This window comes from Lepisma saccharinum, chromosome 4 (genome assembly GCF_977018435.1).
Source record: "Lepisma saccharinum chromosome 4, izLepSacc3.1, whole genome shotgun sequence".
NCBI lineage: Eukaryota > Metazoa > Arthropoda > Insecta > Zygentoma > Lepismatidae > Lepisma > Lepisma saccharinum.
In genome coordinates this window covers 94,868,780-94,892,405 of record NC_139232.1, presented here as the reverse complement: position 1 = coordinate 94,892,405, position 23,626 = coordinate 94,868,780, and the positions used below count along the sequence as shown (strand labels likewise).

General features: G+C 36.9%; 1 protein-coding gene across 1 annotated transcript in view; it reads right to left on the bottom strand.

The window, feature by feature from the left end:
• Positions 1-23,626, bottom strand: part of LOC145986645 (transmembrane protein 145-like) — a 137,734-nt gene that overhangs the window by 33,197 nt on the left and 80,911 nt on the right. Inside the window, exons 4-7 of the mRNA XM_083120913.1 lie at positions 16,980-17,180; positions 10,256-10,340; positions 7,990-8,061; positions 6,637-6,786 (exon numbers count right to left, since the gene is read on the bottom strand). Of these exons, the coding sequence (XP_082977039.1) occupies positions 6,637-6,786; positions 7,990-8,061; positions 10,256-10,340; positions 16,980-17,180 (508 nt within the window). The remainder of the gene's footprint in view (positions 1-6,636; positions 6,787-7,989; positions 8,062-10,255; positions 10,341-16,979; positions 17,181-23,626) is intronic.

Sequence of the window (23,626 nt, the reverse complement as noted above, 5' to 3'; positions counted from 1 at the left end):
CAAATCGTAGATTAATGTTTTGAAGACATTTGCTCATTACATTACGTGGAGTACAAGTCATACCAGATAACTAGTGAGCAAAGAAATGTAAACCACACAACTGGTTTGCGATACACTGAGCCTCATGTGCGACCATTTGGACAGTTTTATTTTCGCCAATTATTTGAAGGAGCGCATCAAAGACCTCTCCCACTTGATATCTCAACAGAGTTAAGGCATCGAATCTGCTTTCCCACCTTGTGGCTCTCAGTGGTTTTCAAGTGGGTTGGACTACTGATATGTTCCTTCAAAACGGTGGGTTGGCATATAATAACTTCCAAGTTTTAATATAATATTATAACTTTCAAGTTTTCAATAGGCTTATTTTTTTCTTCTCTTCAAATTTTGCCACCCTGAAAATTTGCTGCTCTGGGCGGTGGCACGGTTCGTCCCCCCCTTCCGTCAGCCCTGGTCTTATCTTACATGCCTAACATGAGGGTTTATACGAGTTCAATACCACCCCCCAAAAAAAGAATCTTCTGACATGTTGGATTAATACAAGTTCAGAAACAATTTTCAACCGTTTACAATGGTTATAATTAAAAATTTACAATAATAACTATTGTAAGTTATTATAAATAAACCAATTTTAATTCAAATGTGTTATTGTTATTATTAGTATTATATTAATGGAGAGACTTTGCTACTCAATGCACAGTATTAGCAGTGGCGTGCAGTGATAAATCAGGCAGGGGAACAGGTCACTTGCACTTGCCCCCCCCCTCTCCTACGCATGGGTGTCTTAATATAATACAGTAGATCAAGTAAAATTCAACCCTTATTGAAATGAACCAAATAAATATACGATACATATACTGTATTACAAATTGTCAGAACTGACAAATATGAGGCACGTTAAAATTATATGACAATAATAATTTTAAAGCAAATGTGACATAATATAAAGGAAACATTAAAATTAAAACTGTTGATGCGCAATGAAGAAAAATTTGATAGTATAAATTTATGAGTGATCTGAGAAAAAAAATGTTTTGTCGGAACCTGTTTCTTCTCTTTATTCGTAGATAAGTTGACGTTTTTTCATAGAGTTGAGTATTCTTGAAATTCAAACGACCTCAATGCAATAATGGCACACAGATAGCTGAGTTTTTTCATGAGGTTCGCTAGATTAGTAGAAGTTGTTAATGTGACAAAACCCGACCTGTTTCAGACTCCCTTCTCAGGATTAAACAAGGAAAACAATATTATTTGCCACTGGAAGAATATCCAGTTAATCATTTTACAGAGTTGTAGTAACTCGTTTGAAAATGCCTTGTGTATGATTTCGTTTTAGTTTTAAATTCAGTTAGGATGTGTGTTGGTTTGTTGTATTATCTGCAAAGTTCAATGAACTAAAGGCTTTCGTCCTCAGCCAGTCGATCATACGACACTCGCAACATTCGCTTTCTTGTCCTGCCGCTGCGTGTCTTGAAACTTTGGTCTTGGGGTTGGTGGAACAGGTGGATGTGAGCTGTTCCCTCAGAAGCTATTTCCCAGTGTTTACCAAAGCATTTAGCAGACGCTTAGACTGTAGAAGATTTTTCCAGTTCGTTATGAATGTCAGACGCAAGTTCTCAACGAGATTAGGAAGTTATAGACTTTCTACACTCAAAAGTATCACTTATGACGCAATTAAACTTCAGCACATAGCAAAAACTGGAAGAAAGGCGAATCTGCAATATCTCTCTGAGGGAACAGCTAGAGTGTTCAGCTTCCCTGGTGCCGTGGGGATCGTTTACCTTCGCGCGTGGTGAGAACCATGATGCGTTGGGGGTGGGTGACGTAAACAAACGTCCAGCCACGGTGAAAGATTTTCTTTAGCGTTACTTTTGGAAACGTTGATTTCGGGAGAAAGAAGTGTTCTTATTATGTTAATATAAATAATTTAAATAGCTCAAAAGCGCGATAAGTAAGAGGGGACAGCCTGTTCCCTCTGTTCCATGGAGGGACCGCCACTGAATATTAGTGAATATCTTAGACAACTGTTGTCCATTATTTTCTTACATTTTGTGCAGTTAGTATACTGAAATTCATAATTATTGTATTTTGTTATTAACTTTTACACATTCTGTTAAAAAAGACTTTTAAAATTTAGGGCCAAATTTTACTCATAAAGTTTATATTGTGTAACCTCTCACAAAGAAAACTTCAGTATCTAATTTTAATAGTGTATAGTGGTATCCAAAGAATAAATGGATCCACATGTTCCAAAATGCTATAATATTAGAATATGTAACCTGGTTCCTCTATTATACACCAAACTTTTTTAGATCTAATGTATAATCCTGCAAAGGAAGTAAAACTAATTACCACTATACACTATTTAAATTAGATTTTTGACCGATTTTTGGGGGAGGGGCTTCAGCCCTCTGGCTATGTGCCTGCTGAGAGAACCTTTCTTTGAAACTATTGAATCAGAATTTTCAAACATTTGAAATTACTGAAACTTCTGTGAGACAGGTTTCAATCTTGGGATTTCAACCCACCTGCTTTCATATCTTGTCATCCTGTTTCCATTGTTGTTCCTGGTTCAAACTGAAATTTTCCTTATGATTCCCAGAAAATTCCCATTCTGGTCCCAATAAAATACATGCTTGTATACTGCATAGCAATTCTATATAATGCTGCTAAGTATAGGCTAAATTATGTATTTTTTTTAAAAGAGTAGTCCCGGTGCCATAGTCAGGTGACTATTTTTTTTTTCAAGGTGAGTGAAAACCATAAATGGCCCTGGCCCTGACTGGCCCTACATTTTAAAGTGAGGCCTGAACCACTGTCCAGTATCCAACCCAAGATCTCTTGATTGATTTGATTTATTTATTTTATTTTACTTCGCGTTTTATGCCTCTTGGCTAATTTGCAAAGATGGGGATGAGTGATGAAATGATGAAATTAATGAATGGACATTCACAAACAACCATGCCAGAGCGGGATTCGAACCAGGGACCCCAGGCATCGCAGCACGATGTGCTAACCACTCAGCCACAGGGTCCGGCCCAAGATCTCTTGATTACAAGGTGACGACATTACCACACAATCAGCGAGACCAATTTGTAAATACTGCTGTGTGTTTTTTATCGCACACAGCTGTAAAATGAAAAATGCTTTGTATAAAAGCTTGAATCTTTGTAAATGCTCTTGCCAAGGTTGCTTTTTTTTCAGTAGCTGGGGAAGTGAACGGTTAGTTTATCCCAATGGCTTTCTTGTTTAAAAGGTAACAAAAGGGGCCTTCGGTCCAGTGGTTGGGGGTGGGCCAGTTTTGTCAGAGGTATAAATAACTGCTTCTGAGTCATTCGAAACACAGGTGGATATATAGACCCAGATGGACAGGTGTCTACAGATGGATTAGGTGCAGTGGCGTGGCGCCTCCCCACCTCGTGCTACCCCCCCCCCACTCCAATGTCTTCCAAGTAGTTCATATAATATTAATCTGGTACGTCTGCAATTCAATACTAGATTTTGGTAAAGTTATTAATCAGGAAAAAAATGTTGACATAAGGACTGAAGTGAAATCGCAAACACTGGTTGTTTACACAATAATACTTAATTTGATACTTACAGAAACATCGAAGGCTACTTATAGAGCAGGTCAATCTGACGACTCTTCTTTCAAAATAGTTATATGATGCTGGGTTCCCAGGTTCGAATCCTGGCTTTTGCATGGACGTTTGTGATGTCTATTCATCAATTTCATCATATCATCACTCATCCCCATCTTCTCAAATTAGCCAAAAGTGGCACAAGCGAAGCAAAATCAATCAAATCAAGTCAAAAAAGTTCTATGATGCTATCATAAAGTGAAGTTTTTAATTTGAATTTGAAATTTTGGGTGCGTCATGGTCATGGTCCATGTTATCCACACCTGAATTCCACATGTTTTTTTTTCATCCGAAAATAGAGTACATGGTCAACAAAAGAGTTTCGACAACTGCACACATCCACATAACCACGGATAGTCGTTATACCATGAAACATTGAAATGTCGGTCATATCCAGCAGACGACTTGGTTTTTAAATCGTTCAAAATAGTCTTTGGCCTCCCTTTCGCCACAATTTTGCTCTTTTCTGCAAAAGATATTTGCCTAAGGAGGGTACAGGATCAGTCCTCCTCTTCGATTTTGCCGGTGTCAGAAAAAATGTCAGTCTGCAATGTTTACTTTATGACAATATTACCAGTTTATGTATGTAATAATATTTTAAGACAGGTTCTCCAATTCTTTATATTTTGGTGTTACCTGCGGTAACAGCGGCTACATGTATGCCACGCCTCTGATTAGGTGGGAGAACAGCGTATGCTGAACCTCACCCACTCAATAAAGATATATTATTATTATTATTATGGATACATAAAGATACACAGAGAGGTACACAGAGAGGTACACAGAGAGTGAGCGCTCCATCTAGGGACATCTGCATGATAAACTACAGGGGTGGGTTAGCTCTATTGTAAATAGTGTGCTTGTAGCTTGAATTAGATGTACAGCACTTAATGAGAGGACTGCATAGGGACTCTCGCATGATAAACTGTGAGAGTGGGTTAGCACAATGTTAAATAGTGCGCACGCAGAGCAAAGTCTACTAAAATGCATTCCTCTGTAATGGTGCAAAAGGCAACCTGGAGCATTTATTAATGGAGCTGTAATGTAACGATGTACAGGGAGAAGGGGAGGTTTGTAAATAAATTGTACATGCAAGATATTTCAGTGAGTTGTCATTGAGCAAGCCCTATAGGTCGTAGGTTTATGCTAGGTACTAGGAGTGTAAAGTGTTTTGGTGGTTGGGAATTGGTCAGCTGTTAGAAACCCCCAGACTTCGAGACGACAGCTGATCAGGGTTACGTAAAGTGTAGGTATATGTAAAACCACAAAACAATACAAAGAACCCCATGTCAGTGGTACACCAGAAATGTAATTTTAGATATTTTCATAGCTTTCATCTCTATCTATTGTCTATTAAGCACCATACTGTTTACCGTGATTATTTAGGACAAGTGCTTTAAATTAGAAACAAATACCGCTGACTTTTCAGCTGTCTTGAATTCGTCTGAAATTTTTTGGTTATAAGCCCTAACATATTACTTGCTCCAGAGGCATGAGCATCTGGAAGTGGTAATAGCCCCCCCCCCCTCGAATAATGATTATCAGCCTAAAATTATTTATTTCACACATATAATTTCATTTCAGCCATGGTAATTTGCGTGAATTATTATAAGGGAATGATAATTACAAGTAAGTTTGATACAGGTCATTACAGTACTACAATAACCTCAAAATGAATCAATGTTTTTTTGAGCAGGCAGTATTAGATTTTGGGTGATGCTTTGCTTGTCCCCACCCCAATGAAAAATAAATATTTCATGGGAAGGCTTTTTTCCCTGGTAAAAATCCCTGCAAACATTCATGCCAAGGGGTTTGCAACACGACACATCCTATAGCCGTGATGGCCTAGCGTCCGGCGCGGAGACTGTCTTTGTGACAGTGACCCTCTGTTGCAGCGTTTACCTACAAAGGAACATGTGGTCAAACAACCAATTAGGCCTACTGTATCGGCAAGAAGAAGCAACATTAAAATCCCTCCTCCCCAAAGCAGCCAGCAGGGAAACAGGATTTGGTCAAAATAATCGTTCTGCACTTTGAATGGAGGTCCGGTCATCGGGAGATGCGGCGATGAACAAGCAAAATAATAAAAATATTGCATTTTACATATTTTAGAGAAGCAGTAAAAATAATAAGCCAGAATACTCGCATATTTATGCAAAATTAGCCAAACAACAGCATGAAACATCTTGAAATATGCAAGAGATTCGCTAATCTTAGCGCATCAAAATGAGGCCCCAGTACTACCTCTCATGCCGAACCCTCCCGCCAAGTTTCCTATTGAAGGCAATGGTGTTCGTTGGCCCAGCTCATCGCAGAATAGTGTGAATCTCTCTGGTCTCTGCAAGTGCCAAGAACACCTGAACGCTTCCGAACAGGCAGACAGGTCTAACGACCTGTACTTTCCCCCACTCTTGAAGGTCTGGGTCATAACAGGCCATTTTTTCAGCCCCCCATCCTCATGTTTACAGCCATAGCAGGGTTTGTCTGGAGTCATCAAGATTCTTCAGAGTGTCCAGTCGCGTGCTCAAAGAGGGGTGGTGAGGATCATAATTCTATTTAGGCTCAATATTCTTTGAAAAAAAAAGAAGAAAGAAAAGAAAGGAAAAGATGGCAAAATGAGGACTTCAGGAATCACTACTAAAAAGTACACGTAACCCCCTCCCCCCACCCTCCTTCAAAAATCCTGGGCACACCACTTGAATGTCTGCTATTTCCACATGTTAAGAGGAAAAGCACACATTGAAGGATATGAATCTGCTTTTCATTATCAAAACAACAATTGGCGGTGAACCAAATGTAAAATGTCACGCTTTGCCACTGGCCGGGAGATATAGTGGCAGGACTGCAAGAACACATCAGTTAAATATACTCTAATCCAATATTGAAACTCAATATTGAAATACTTGGAAATTTGAGATTTCTGATTTGTAACATCTATTATCAACTAGATTTGAAGATGAAGGTTTCTATTTACATTATGTAAATTTACTATACATACCCCACAACCTAGCAGTTGGAAACCCAATGCCATCGACTGCATATCTGCCATATGCAATGCAGAGAAGAATGATTCCAAAAGCCTGCAGCAATATTGAGCAAATGAAGAGTTTGTATGTTGTATGAAGGAGTTGCCTGGATCTTAATTCAACTGTAAAAAATTAGAAATAAATGGTTTCATAAATTAAGTATTAAAAATAACATTTTTTTTCTTTCTAGGGGATAAGTGATTATTAGGGATACACAGAAAGTGAACACATTTCAGTATTAAAAGCAGTAAATAACATGGCATTTTGGCATTAAAGTGATGAATAAAATCCAAAATTTGATTCATAAACTATACTTATTACACAAAATAAAAATTTCCATTCTAATAGCATATTCCTAACCTTTGCCTGTCTGAAATGGAAGGAAGTATAAATCCTAAGTGTCTCCAGTTGCATGACACTACAAAACTGTATACAAGAAATGTCCAGTAATTCGTTCAAATACAGTGGGAGAAAGAATAACTTGTCTTAATAATGAAAAAAATTTCTGTCAATACATTTTCCTATTGAACTTTAAATTTTTGTTATTTAAAGTTGCTTTTCTACCACTTTTGACTGATCACAATATTGAGGATGAGTATTAGATGAAATTGATGAAGAAACACTTACAAGGAATGACCAAGTCCAGATGGGGACTTGAACCAGGGAACTTCAGTGGAAAGATTGAAAGTCAGTCATGTAAAAAAACATGCTTGGCAGCCAAGCCAGCATATTTTTATTAAATTCTGTATATTTGATCATAGTTACATATATTAAAACACATGGTACTTATTATATGAGTATTAGGAGAGTTCAGTCCAGGCCGTGCAGGCTCGTAGCCAGAATTTTATTTCAGGAAAGGGGGGGGGGGGCTCATCACTTATCAGCAGTCATCATCTAAAGGCGAAAAAGTGGTGGGTAGAAGCCCTTATGATGAATTTCTCAGTTTATTACAAGTTAATGTACAAGATGTTTATTGGAAGTGAAATTAATTACCACTATACACTATTATATATTTGTAGGATTCCTGGCTTCAGCTTCCCCGAGTCCTCCTCCTGGCTACGTGAGACCGTGGTCTAAGGTATTAGTCTTTGGGCTCAGGCTACGGGACATTTACTTGGTTCTAGTCTCCTGGGGAAAGCGTAACAATTTTTCTCACAAGATTTTGGCAGTGTATGGGACCTGCAGGTGATTTGTAATATCCATTATCAAACTCACGTGAGAGTATGAGTGTGTTGGATAAATTTTTACTTCACCAAAAGTGTCACTTTATATATATATATATATATAATTAATTTTGTGTGTAAAATTACATAAGTTATTCTTACCTGTACACATTGCAAGACCAAATATCACAAAGAGATATGCAACACAGAATCCAGTCAATATTGGAAGAATATCTGAAAAGAAGTAAAACTTTGTAATATTACACACACACACACACACACAAACACAAACATACATACATATATTTAACAAGTAAAGGAAGATTATAATAATTAGTTCTGTCAGTGATTTTTCCATCTTATCATATTTAACATGCAAGTGGCATTTCATAACTTTCCAGAAGTTCTGTTTTTTCTCTATCCATGATATCGAGGTGTGCTGATGACGAATGTTGAGTGAAACCTTTGTTTTCTAATTCTGTGGAGGTTGTGTTGATATAGTGGAAAATGATGATATTTGGATAAGATAGGTTGCTTTGTCACTCCTTGTTGCTGCTGTCACACAGCTACAGAGAGGTATCAGGGTAAGGAAACGTGCAAGAACATTATAGTAGATTAACAACAAAAGTCAAAAGTGTATATATATATATTATTACAACTTTCTACCTATAAGCATTCAATATATTTTTGTTGTATATGAGATATTGAAGATAAATGCAGTGCCAATTGTTGACACAGATATATGAATTCCAAGCATTCTGAATTTTCACTTCGAGTATCAAAATTTATCATTCTAGACCCTCCTCAGCAGTGACAGACAGTACATTAATAGCATGCCACATCAATTTTTATATACAAGAATGACATAGGGGAACCCGGGGTAGAACGGAACACTTAATATTTAAATGATAGTAAAATAGTATATATGAGACAAAAAAGGCTACAAATGTAGGTACATATCCTTTGAACATTGACAGACATTAAAGTAGAAATTACACAGAAAGAAACATTACACACATAAAGAAAAACTGGAAAAATGTAAACATATACAGTGGTCCATTCTGCCCTGGCACTAGGGCACAATGGACCTCCTGGTCTCAGAATGTGAAATGTAATATAATTGGTGAACATTCATCTACAAATGATATTATGTGGCAATTATATAACTTGTTGGTGTAGAAGGACCTACGATTTGTGTTCTTTGTTCTGGCATACTAGGCCTAACCGGGATGTCAGTGAGGCTTGAAGGCAAGAAATCAACATCTGAGAAAATATCCATGTTAACAGGCCAAATTCCAGTTGCTTCGAAGCCTTTGAGTATTATTTACACACACATCCTATTACACATGCACAGTAATGCACACAAAAGACAACAGTAGTTATAAACGGAATAATGCAATAACATACCAACATGGGGCAGAATGGAACCCTACTCCGTTCTGCCCAGTCCTACATTGTTAAGCTACACGAGGTTCTGGCAGAAAATGCCGGTGAAATATGAAACTGTTAATATGCAAGACTGTAGTACCCACCACGTCTTTAACATGCAAACCAAGGAAACCATGTGTTACATGTGGAAATGTATCTTACCTTCAGAGTCGAGACGTTCAAAAGTTACAAGACAACCTCAAAAATCCACCAAAATGTCGTCAACATGACACTGATCAGTCAACATGGCGTGAACTACCTACCTATGGATAGTTGATTTGTTTCATAGACTTCCGTTAGCTTCCGCCACCTTATGGAGAAATTAAGGGCGGATTCTGTTCTGCCCCATGGTTCCATTCTGCCCCGGGTTCCCCCATGCTTAATTTTTCCTCTGCTTTTACAAAACCATTTTTTTTCCATCTTTCTGATATATGATTTTTATTATACCTGAGTTAATGACTGCAACTTCTACAAGTGTCTTACTGTACATGTGATTGTATAGTTTAGGAAAAGTTCCAATATGAATAGTAAAATAGTTAATTGAACTAACACATAGCAAAACTTCTTAACTTTTTAATTTCTTTAAAAATAGTTTCTCCTATACTTTGGTGATTGTTATAATTCCTACACATAAATGCTTTATCTAAATCCCACCCAGATGAAATTCATAATTTTAAAATTAAAATTCCAGTGTTAATTCTGTTCTTTAAAACTATGTGGTAAGATGGTATGTACCAGTGATGGCGTCAGAGGAAATACATGTCCCCCCCCTCATCTACCAATCTGCCAATCTGTTTCCTGACACCCCTAGAAAACAATAAAAACTAAAAGAATGCTCTTTTAGCCCAAATATGCACATTTATATGGTTTTTAAGTGTACATTGAATATCACTTCCTCTTCAGAAAATATTTCTGTTTCCTCTTCCTCCCCACTCACTTTCTTTTCCTGGCACCACCACTGTACATATCACATTGAAAATTATAGGAGTTAAGTACTTACAGAATTCATCAGCAGAAAAGTGTTCATGCCAGTAATCTCCAGGAGGTCCATTTGTCATCAAAAACCTATATTTTATGTTCAAACCCTAAAATATAACAATAATTAATGACTTTTGGGTTAAGAGTGCCTGATATTTCCCTGTCATCAATAGAAAACATCATTGGTTAAAATTATTAATTATATTACTGAAAGGGACGAATTCTTTTACCCTTGAGAATATAACATGGGGAAAGCCTTTCTAAATTTTCGAAGTTCAAAGGATGATATTCAGCAAACAACTTCCCCTGCAATTCATTACACGAAATGATGATCTGCCACCATATTTCAGGCACACAGATCAGATCCTGTATTGAAAGCATTGTGCATATGATCTTTGTTGAAGTGATTCAAGGTATGATCATGAGAAATTTGTACGCATATAATGTTGCAAATTTCTCACTGTAAGAAGGTTTCTCATAAGCTTTCCTTAACACATGTGAATCTGTTTCCCTGACTATCATGCAGGCCCATAGCCAGGCAGGGGTGGGAAGGGGTAGAGGCGGGCTGAGCCCCCCTGGCACTACCATCAGCCCCCTTGACATTAGGTAAAACTATTTTGTATATTTTTTTTGCAGTGAAGAGTGAAAATGTAGACAGCACATACGAGGGTCACTATTTATATTTTGAGCCTAACAATGAAAAAACAGGAATTTGGCACTGAAAACTGCTTTATTGTTTTTCGAAGTATTCTCCTTTATGGTCAATACACTTTTGCATTCGTTCTAACCATTTGTCAAAGCAGTTTTTCCAATCTTCTTGAGACACCTCCATAATATGGTTTTTGAACGCATAAACGGCGTCTTCCGCCGACGAAAATCGTTGTCCATGCAATTTATTCTTGACATTCGGGAACAAGAAGAAGAAGTCATTGGGTGCCAAATCAGGACTGTACGGCGGATGACCCATCAATTCGATTTTTTGACTGTTCATAAAGTCGGTTGTTAGACGAGATGTGTGACAGCTGGCATTGTCTTGATGAAGAATGATCCGACGGCGTTCGTTTGTCTTCCATATTTGACCAAAGACCTCTGGCAAACAAATTGTTGTGTACCATTCAGAGTTGACCGTTCTACGTTCCTCTAAAGGCACAGTTGCCACATGACCAGTTTTCCCGAAAAAAACAGGCGACCATTTGTTTCGATGTGCTTCGAGCGCAAACAACTTTTGTTGGATTGGGTTCATCTTGAAACATCCATACAGTCAACTGCTGTTTACGTTCCGGCTCATATGCATATATCCATGATTCGTCACCTGTTACAATCTTATATACGTCTTTTGAAGCACCACGATTGTATTTATTGAGCATTTGTTTGCACCAATTGACGCGAGCGTCTTTTTGAGTTTTTGTCAAATTGTGTGGGATCCAACGAGAACATACCTTTTTCACAGCTAAATGATCATGTAATATTTTATAAATGCTGGTGGAACTAATGCCTATGGTTGCCTCAATCTCACAGTATGTCACATGACGATCTTGCAGTATTAGGTTTTTCACAGCATCAATGTTTTCTTGAACAACAACTGATTTTGGATGACATTCGCGAATCTCGTCGTTGAGCGAATGGCGGCCACGATTAAATTCGTTATACCAGCGTTTCACAGTGGCAAAGGATGGGGCTTCATCGCCAAATGTGGAAGTAAGTTGATCGATGCACTCTTGTCTTGATAATCCACGTCGAAAATCATAAAAAATCATCACACGAAAATGTTCACGAGTTAATTCCATTTTATTGTTGTCGTGCAATCTCCAAGGCAACATAAACAACACAAATGAAGCTATTGACAAAACATTTGAAGTACGTTATGGTCAATAATGCCAGACAATTCCGTGCAAACGTCAGATCACGCCTAACTTCAATTAGTGTTGCCAAGGCTCAAAATATAAATAGCGACCCTCGTATTATTTTGCTCACAACTTTGATGAAGGATAAATTCACATAACATGAACAGCAGCTATTACATTATTTATCTGTACCTTTGCTGCCACTGTTGTGACCTCCCTTTTAAACAGAACTCTGTGACTTTGACGTCATCATGCAAATTCCCTCCGCATCTGCATCAAAGGTCAACAGATCCCAAGTTTTGGTAAAGAAGGGGAGTTTCATTGCTTCGGCTAGGGGTAGAATGTACTGTAGGCACTATGATTGAATATTGTACATTTTTGTGTGATTATAAATATCTGTGTCATCAAAAGTAGTATGGATTGTGTAGTAAGGGATGATTTCAATAGCAGTCAATTAACACTTCAAGCGAAGCGAAGATTTTGTATATTTCTAAATTTTATGTAACTTTATGACCCCCCCCCCTCGACACGCACATAATTCACCTTCATTTAACAATATTAAACTTTTGAAAAATGGACTTTGTTTACAAAGTTCCCCTGATAACCTGTGAGCCCCCCTGGAGATCAATTCTAGCTACGGGCCTGCTATCATGCTGTCTCTTTCCAAAGTGCACTGGGTGATGACGTCAAGTTCAATATCAACCATTAAATCATGATCATGGAATCAGTGATATCTCTTGCTTTTATAATAAATTTCATTGGTTAAAAATTATGGATACATCCGCATGAAGACTATGTACACCTAATCACAATATGGTGACAAGTTCCATAATGAAAACATGATAGTATAAGCATCATTACTTTTGAATATCATTAGATAAGATATGCCATCAAATACTCCAATATCTTACATATACATGGTATATTTTTCTAAATTCTTGAGGAGATGATCCCTCATGTCCCCTTGCTAACCATAAGGCAATATCAAAGGCAATAGGGGGAGCAAGACAGCCCAATTGCCTCAGGGAGGATCACACCTAGTACCGTGCCCAAGGGGGGCTTGTTCGGGTTATAACCCCCCACTCTTTGGCCCAGAATTTCTAGAAAAAACAAAGTCAAAGATAGGGAAAGATGGCAAAATGAGGGGCAACTACGAAAAAATGCGTAGGCTATGTAACCCTTCACTTTTGAAAATCCTTGGCATGCTACTGATCACACCCCAACAGATGTTTCTGTTTCTATCAATTGTTGCATGGCAGCTTTCCTTGTCTAGCTTTTTGCTATGAATTAAGATAAGAAATGGGTAAAGTGGGTGTAGATCTCTGCTGAAAACTTCGTCTACTGTTTTCAGTAGAGCTATAGGTGTTTTGAAACATCTACTGTGTTCAGATTTTTCAAACAGATATAAATAAAAATTGTTAATAAGGATGAATGAAATGTAATACTTAAAGCCTCTATTTTAAGCTAAAAACACTACATACATATTAAACATAACACTAAAGAAGTTATTTTCACTTCTAGTTTCTCTACTGCACTGTTTTCAGTAGATCTATAAGTGTTTTGAAAGATCTACTATGTTTAGATTTTCAAGTAGATACAAAAACAAATACAAAATCAGGAGGAATGAAAAGTTATATTTACAGCCAACCTATTGAGTTACATACACTGTATCACAGGCGTCTCCTCAACACATGCGGTGCATGCTGCGCATGTGTCAATTGTGGGAAAATGGACAGCTTGCTCTGCGACGACATTAATGAGCATTTCTACATTCTAATTTCTTCATATAGGAGAAGTATTTATTTTAGACGAGAGCACTCAACTACGCTTATATTACATGTCTTGGATCTGAAGTGACGCATGCGTAAATTGTGGGAAAATAATTATTACTTTCTTTCACTTCAGATCCAAGAAATGTAATAATGAGCGCTCTCGTCTAAAATAAATACTACTCATATATGAAGAAATTAGAATATAGAAATGCTCATTAATGTCGTTGCAGAGTAAGCTGTCCTTTACCCAATTGAAGCATGCGCAGCATTCACCGCATGCATTCAGGAGACGCCTCTGCACTGTATACAATATTACATGTAATACTGAAGAGAATATTTCACTTGTATTTCTTCTACTGTACAAGTACAGTAGGCCTACTGAACTGGTTCAGTAGAAAACCATTGAGTTTCAGTAGATTTCTGATAACAGTAGATTCATCTACTGAAAAGAGTAGAAATTTACTCTCAGTAAACAAACTTTCTTTCATACTCATAGAAATTGCCAGAAAATTTGAAGTCGGGCTTCTGTTTTTGTTTTACTTGCCTGCCTGCAATGGTGTATTATTTGTATAATATCTAATTAATATAATACATAAGAATTGTTGTGGTAAACCAGGTCAAATTTTCACAATATGCCACTGCATTTCATAGCGATTATTTTTACAAATGACATTTATGCTTTATGTAAGCGATAATCATAAACAACCATAAGAAAGAAATTGCTCATCTGATGAACACTTAAGTTTGCAAACAAATGTCTTCATTTAAATATGCAACACTGACATTATGTAAGACATTATTATATTAAATATTATTTTTTCTAAATACAAGAAGAAAATTGGTTTACCTTACATTTAATGGCTATATATGTAAAACTAAAACTAAACTCAATGGTGTAATAGGCCTTTAAGAGCCAAGGGCTAGCAAGAAGGCTTTTTTTTCTTCATTGGATAAAGTGGTTATTACATTGAAATATCAATGCTACTACTATTTTCTAGATCAGATCTTGCTACTTATTATTTTAAATATGATGAATACTAAAAAATTTGCTTCTCAGATTGGGGATTGAAGGCATGACTGGTAACTATTTGATTATGTGACAATTAGGGTTGTAGCTGGGGATGGGGGGTCACTAGGGTGACCATAATATGTTGACCCCAAAACGGGACATCTGAAGGAAGTTAGTTTACTCTTCCATCTTCCTGAAAATTGGGTTAGGCTTAATTATAAAATTATTGTTATCATAAATGTATTATTATTTATTAAAGTATGGATCTCATAAATGATACATACAATAAAATGAAATATGGTCTCCCCATTATCAATAGGTATTAATTATTATTATCTCGGTATAACTGGTCCCTTCTGAACTGCCTTTGATGTTTGTGCTAGGCTGAAATTGAGGAATGTCAGAAGTATTTATTATTTGTGGAGCAGTGAATGAAAACAGCTTTATATTTCACCAACTGTTCATAAAATTCCCCGAAAACTTAACCCCACATGTCTGACACAACGAAAGATTTGTCTTTGGAGTTTCTGTGAAAATTCAGGATTTACATTCTTGTTGCAAGTCCATATTAAAACTTCATGTACGCTTCTTGACCATGCTTATTCACTCCTCTCCAAATAATGGAACACACAAAACAATACTTTTTTTAGCATGAATATCTCAAATTTATACTTAGTTTTCATCTAAATCCTTTATAAAGAGGGACAAATAGTGGTTTTAAATAATATTGACGGGATGACCAGGACACAACTCTGAAATGGGACTGTCCCAGTCAAAACTGGACGTATGGTCACCCCAGGCATTGCTCACCCTAAGTCAGCAGTTTGCCAACCTTGAAGTTTATAAATCGATGCACAAATGTTTATCTGATATAATAGCCCACCTACTTCTAGAATCCTGACTATGGGACTGGTGGTAGCCAAAAGACAATGTAACAGGAAGACTATCACTAGAATAACATTTGATTTTGAATAGTGACCCACTTAATGCTTTCGAACCGACTACTGTACATGTAGTGTGGTATGAGGTCTACAACTGTCTGTATGATGCTAAAAGCATCCTGCTTGGTGCTATCAAGTACATTTTCTTCCCTACTCTATGCTATTATTCTGTCAACACAGCAAGGCAAACAAACAACTCGTCAATACATAGAGCTAGTTATTGATCTGCCATACATGGAAAAAATGGGGAATTCACAATAATAATAACATGTTTTTCTTCTTAAAGCTTGCATAACCACTAATTGTAGATGCAAAATAATATAATATGGTTATTTTGTTCTTTTTTTATTATACCTGCTGCGACATTTCATCTTTGATGAAATGTCGCAGGAAAGATAAAAAACACTTAAAATAACCATATTCAAACTATGTAATGATAATACATAGAAAATGATCAAGGTTCAAACTTTATATATTCCTACAGATCAATGTGTATGTAAGGCACAATTATAAGAAAAAATACATTATGAAAATTATTGATCAATATTAATAAAAAAACAAACATAGAACATATAAGAACTACACTCTGTCCCAGGTATCTCTAAAGTAAGTGAACGAAAACAAGTCAAATAGTGACGTGATACAGCTCCACCAATGAACACATGAGAGGGAACAGGATTGCATGGAGGGGGAGGGGAGCAACTGCAGTTTACCAGCTTTCCTAGCAGGGTGTACTGCTTCTCTCTGCCCACTCAATTTCCCCCTTCTCTGCTACTATGCACAGCATTGCTCCAAAGATTCCAGGGATGGAGTATAATACTTAATACAACCACTTGAAGCATTCTTTACTGACAATTTGAATCTGTTTGTAAATAGTCCACAATCTGGTGGACTCTTCAGAGTGAAGTCGTATAAAATTAAATTTGTTGGTTTTCAATATGTGAATGTCATTTTTATCAAGTGATTATGCTATGAGCTTTATATTTACATAGCTTAGATTCACAAATAGACTGGCATAGTTTAGAAAAATAAAGACCTGCATGCATGGCAAGTAGATAGTTGTAAAGAAATTTCATTCTTCAAGAAATTTGTCATAGAAGTGTCATACTGAACCCTCTATCCTATACTCCCATTGTCTTACACTGTTATTAAGGCTAAATTATTTGTTAAGGACACTTACCTTGACAGAGTTGCAGTTACTGATAGCCAAAAACCACCACCTCTCTCTTGTACTTCGAAAACTTCGAGTCTCATGGCAAGTCCACAACATTTTTTTGTCTCTTCTTGTAGGTACACAACCTGACAATGTCCTGTATTCCACAGTGAGATTTATCACTTGATTGTGGGCCACACTAAGAATAGCTTCTCTCTGTTTGCATGTCTAGAATAAATAAAGGATATTTCAAACATTAAGTACCAGTATTTTTATGTATACACAAAGGTAAACAGTTATTTCCTTTCTTAAAGTGTTGTTAGACATGCTTAGTTGAAAGAAACTGGTGTACACAGATGTAAGGGTGCTCGCAGGGGATTGGGGGGAGGCAAGTAACTCAGTAATAGGAAATTATATTTTATCTTATTATATTATTGTTATGGTTATTATTATTTTGCAAATCATAAAATTGAAATTGAATTGGTGATGTTGATAAATTCAGGCTTGAGTCCATTAAGAAGGCAAGTATTGTAGTTGCTGTCCGTTCAACGGGCAGAAAGAAAACTTTGACAGTAAAGCTCCAGAATAATTTTTTATGTTAGAAAATGTAGGAAAAGAAACATGTATAGTAGGCAATAAAATTAATAGTATGGTGAAGGATAGCTCAGGAAGTGGCAGAACATCAGCAATCCTGAACATCTTCCATCAAAATGTTCAAGGTTTGAATATAGAAAAAATGTAATGTTAGAATACCACTTACTGGAAAGGTTAAAAAATACAGATATAATCTGCCTCACGGAACATTGGTTAAGCTCTGATGAATTAAGTTGCATTAATTTTCCAAATTTTGATCTAGCTTCAAGCTACTCTAAACATGGGGAGGGGAGACTCATGCATTTATTGTAAAAAAAAAGGCACAACGTTAGAGAATGTTTAAAATTTGCTAATCTAAATGTTGAAAAACACTTCTAATCATGTATTATTGAATTACCTAATTTTAAAACTGTGGTGATATGTGTTTACAGAACTCCAGATAGTGACCTGAATATTTTCATAAACAATATAGATATTATCCTTAATTACTACCAAAAGACCAATCATGTGGGAGTGGTAGTAGGGGACCTAAATGTAGATTTCCTAAAGAGGAATATAAATAACGACCTAAGTATATTACTCAATACGTACAATCTAGAAGCTATGGTAAAGGAACCCACAAAGATAACAAAGAGTTCCAAAAGTGCCCTTGATCAAATCTTAGTAAATACATTTTTTTCCACATGTTCAGTCCAGGTTTTGGATAGTGGGTTTTCAGACCATCTTGCTCAAGTTTTTACACTCTACAATACAACTACAAATGGGAATAGATGTAACATGGGTAAAAACAGAAACTTTCAAACCAAAAGATCATTCAGCTAGAACAATTTGGACTATTTTATGTATCTGTGAGAAAGGGAAAACTGGAGTGAGGTTTACAACCATAATACTGTAAATGAAGCATACGACACATTTCTTAAAGTTTTCACATACTACTTTAACTTAGCATTTCCAAAACGACAAATAAAAAATTAACCACGTAAAGGAAAAGTTTGGGTTACAACTGAAATTGTAGAAGCTAGTGAAAAAATGAGGTTCTTAAACAAACTTAAAAGGGAGGGAGAGATAACAAATGAATTTGAGAAATACTATGCTAAAATTAACTAAACATATACACAACGAGAACCTTATTAGAAACTCTGATGATAAAACAAAAACAATGTGGGACATAGTAAAGAGGGAGACAAATGGTAAGAATAAAAGAATGGAAAACATCACCTTAAATCAAAACAGTGAAATTGTAAAGAATCCTTTAAAAGTAGCAACAATGTTTACTAAATACTGTGCACAAAAATTGACAACTTCCCAAGACAATAAAAGCAGGATATATAAAGCAAATGTAAATTCTTGTCACAACACAATGTTTGTGCATCCAGTCACTACCAATGAAATAAAAGTTATCGTCAATAAAATGAAAAGTAAATGGTCCTGCGGTGTAGATGAAATACCTTCCACAATTATTAAACAGAGCAACTCTTATGAGGGGCGATCAGGTTGCTCCGACCCTAACATAGAAAGATTGATATTATGATTGATTTTTTATTTTGTTATTGTTAAGTGATCCTTTATATGCTTTCATTCTGAATTGCAAGTCTGAGTAGCACGTACAGTTTTCTTTTTACAGGGGTTTAACTGAGTGAAGTTGTGTCAATGTGCCAGAATGGAGAAAACCTAAGTGAGAGCGGTAATCAAATATTTTGTGAAGAAGAAGTGGACGGTATCCAAAATTCATTAGGACTTGGTGGATACACTAGGGGACACTGCTCCTTTATACAGTATGGTGAAGAGATGGTATCGTGAGTTTAAGTGTGGGAGAGAGTCGTGTGAGGCTGAACATGCAGGTGGAGCACCAAAAACTGTCATGACGACCGAAACTTTAACAAAGTCCACGATATCGTGCTGAAGGATCGTCGAGTCACTATCCGCCATGTTGCTGAGATGTGTGGCCTGTCATATGGCACTGTGCAAAGTGCAAAACATAATTACCCAGGAATTGCGAATGAAAAAAATTGCTGCAAGTTGGGTTCATCGAAACCTCACCCCAGATCAGAAGCAGACCCGAGTGCTCATCAGTCAAGAACTTCTTGACAAGTTTCGTGCTGATATAGACGATTCCCTTGCCCGATTTGTAACTATGGATGAAACATGGGTCCATCCTTCGACCCAGAAACAAAAATCACAAAGTATGGAGTGGAAATAACCACATTCTCCACCAACGAAGAAGTTCAAAATGCAAACGTCAGCCAAGAAGGTGATGGCTTCAATTTTCTGGGACTGCAAGGGTGTCCTTCTTGTGGACTATCTACAAAGAGGCCAAACCATCACTGGCACATACTACAGTGACCTAATCAAGAAATTCCATCAAGAAAGAGAGGCGTGGGATGTTGGCCCGTGGTGTGCTCCTTCACCAGGACAATGCTCCTGTCCACACCTCACGCATTGCGAGGGCCGCTATCGCAGATGCATCGTTCGAATTGTTGCCCCACCCACCCTATTCCCCAGACTTGACCTCCAGTGATTTCCATTTGTTCAAACATTTCAAGAATGACATTTGTGGGCAAAAATTTTCTGATGATTCTCAGGTGATAAGGGCTGTGGACTCATGGTTGGAGAACCAGTCAGAAGAATTTTTTTTGCAAGGTATCCTGGCGTTGGAGCACCGATGGGAAAAGTTCATTGGAGTTGCAGGGGAGTATGTTGAAAAGTAAAAAAAAATTGAAACCCTATTGCCGCTCTTTCTATGTTAGGGTCAGAGCAACCTGATCGCCCCTCGTACATTACCCAACCACTGTGTCACATAGCAAATCTGTCACTCTCAACAGGGTTATTTCCAAATAAAATGAAAGAAGCCAAGATAAAACCCATATATAAGAAGGGTGATAAACAAAGCATGGAAAATTACAGACCAGTTTCATTACTTTCACCGTTTTCAAAAATTCTTGAAACTGTCATGTATAATCAAATCACACTATTTTTGAACAAAAACAATATCATCAACACTTCTCAACACGGATTTTGTAGAGGGAAATCAACGGTATCAGCTCTATTTGAATACCTAGAATACGTGAGGGATCTGTTAGACAATAAGGACCAATGTATAGGGCTGTTTCTTGATTTGACAAAAGATTTTGACTTAGTACCTCATAGTCTGCTACTAAAGAAGCTAAATCAGTATGGAATAAGAGGCAAAGCAAATGATTGGTTTCAATCGTACTTACAAAACCACACCCAAGTCGTAGAAATCAGGCAGGTAGATGAAAAAAAGAAGGTGCACAAAAACATGTGTCTCATAACAATGTAAAATAACATGTGGAGTTCCCCAGGGATCTATACTGTGTCCAATACTGTTCGTGTTATACATAAATGACTTACCAATAAACCTAAGCTTGGCGAGATCTGTCTTATACCCTGATGATACAAGCGTGGTGATGACTGGCTCAGTGAACTTCTTTCCAACATTAGTCACACAATAGAGGATCTCAGTAAGTTGTTTTCAACAAACAAACTAAAACTGAATGTTAATATAAAACTATAGCAGCAAATTTTCACCACGCAAGAAGGAAACCACAAGGTAACCCTTCCATCAAAATACAAAACAATGTGATTAACTATGAGAAATCTGTTAAATTTTTAGGGCTGTGGATCAATGAAAATCTGAATTGGGAATCACAAATCAACTATCTGGCAGGCAAACTGAGCAAAATAATCTATGCTGTCAAAGTAATAAAGGCTACCACAAATTTGGAGACAATGAAAATAATTTATTTTAGCTTATTTCAATCCTTGGTAACATACGGAATTATATTCTGGGGTAATGCATACAAGAGTAGGTAGATTTTTATCTTACAAAAGAAGGTTGTACGAATCATGATGGGGGCAAGACCAAGGGAACCATGTAGGAAGCTGTTCAAGGATCTAGGTGTTCTGCCACTCCCATTCTTGTATATTTTTCACCTGCTCTGCTATGTAAAAGCGAACTTCCATGAATTATTTACGTGCCACCATGAAATACACAATTACAACACAAGAAATAAAACTAATTTACTAATACCTGTACACAATACAATTTTATGTGAAAAAGGACCTAGGTACACAGGAATTCTCTTGTATAACAACCTACCAAACCACATAAAAACAATTGAAACCTGCAAAGCTTTTAAGAGAAAACTATACAAATACTGGAACATTGCTTTTACTCAATTGATGAATATCTAAGCATGCAATAATAAAATTTCCTTCTATCTTTTTATTCTCTTGTATACTTTATTTCTTTTCTTTCATTTTTTACTTTTCACTGTATACATATATTGTATTTCATTGTTATACTCCATGATATTTAATTATATTCTACTGAAATCATGCACTGTATTGACAGTATATTATTATTGTAATGCTCATGGTATTTTAAACGGAAACTGATAACTTTTCCATTACAGTATTTCATAACAACCTATACATCACTGTATTTTACTATATTTCATGTGTACATATTCTGTATTTCATTGTACTATTATATTGCAAGGTTTAAGATACTGTAAATACAAATTGGCATGATCAACATCACTGCATGTAAATGAAAACAATGGGATTCAAGGACGAAGCAAATCAATCAACCATTAAAAATAAAATAGGTATCATAAAACATAAACCACATTATACTATAATGATATGGAGGCATCTCAATGTGTATCAGATGCTCCAAACATGGTGTGGTTACTGGTATAAGGTAACATTTACATTGCAGTGTATCATTGCATTATGTTGTACTCAATGATATTTTATTATATGCCACAGTTACCATGTATTGTATTGCCATCGTATTATTGTATTATACTTTTACTATATTTTACTGTTACCAGGGGCGGCCGCTCATAAGGACGATACGGACGCCGCACTGCCGTGTGTAATCACAAGTGAACAAACATTACTTTAACATTTATATCTTTTACATTGTCTGAATTACAAATATTCCGTTGCTTATAGATCGTTGGTTAGTCGGTTCTGTATTCATTCTTCCGCGACAATTGCGAAGTTTGCAGGCCACCGTGCGGGGGAATACGGAACTTCGAGAGAAATCTGGCGGGGCGGCGTCCTCCCACCTTACGAGACGTAGAGCATTTTCAGGCGCTGCCGCGAGGGGTAAGAGGCGAGGGAACTGGCGGAATAACAAGCGCGGGATCTGTGGCTGGGAATGGGCTGGGAGGACGGAGGGTTTGTCGTCCGAAACCAACCCCCTAGGCGAAACTGGCCCTCTCTCCGGAGAACGGTAAACAATGAAGAGTTGCCAGAAGCAATGAAGTTAACACAAGAAGGAAAATTACCAACCGTCGAAAGAAATCATTCTGTATTCCATAGAGCAATAAATAATGCAATTTCCAATGAGGAAAGAAAATATCGGTAACTGAAAAAAGTACAGACAGGTGCTTGATATTTGTTATATACCGTCGCTTTCTGCTACTTTTCGGTAATCACGACGATAATTAAATGATGGAAGGGCACTCACAAAGAACACCCATGTCCAGGCCGGGATTCGAACCCAGGAACCATGGCTTTGCAATGCTGTATGCTAGCCACGGAAGTCGGCTACAGCTTCGTGTTACTCACAAAATTAGATTTAATTACATGTTTTGATTAGCACGTTTTGAAAAAACCCTGATAGTGTGACAAAGTTTCGCAATTTCTTTTCAAGCCGGCTGTTAAATAAATTAGAAACTAGTCATCTAAACTCACCAAAAGCCGCTACAGAAACCTGTGTACTACGAATTTCTGAAAATTTGGCAAAATTGTCTGGCAACCCCGAGGCAATAAAATGACTGCATGGGAAGACGATAGCATTGACACTTGTTGCAAAGAGAATACTCGATTCTCTTTGCTTGTTGTTTCTTCGTTTTCCATGGAAAAGTGAAGCTTTTTCGGTAGTGTGCTGTAGTTGTGCGTTGAGCTATGTGGAGAACTTGTTGGTGCGAAGTTTTTCTCCCAGAAGTCTAGATGAATAAAATAAACATAAAAAACCTAGGCCTAGACCAAATTTGAATCTAGAACAAGCATGTCTGAAGAAGATTTCTGGTAAGTTTGAAGTT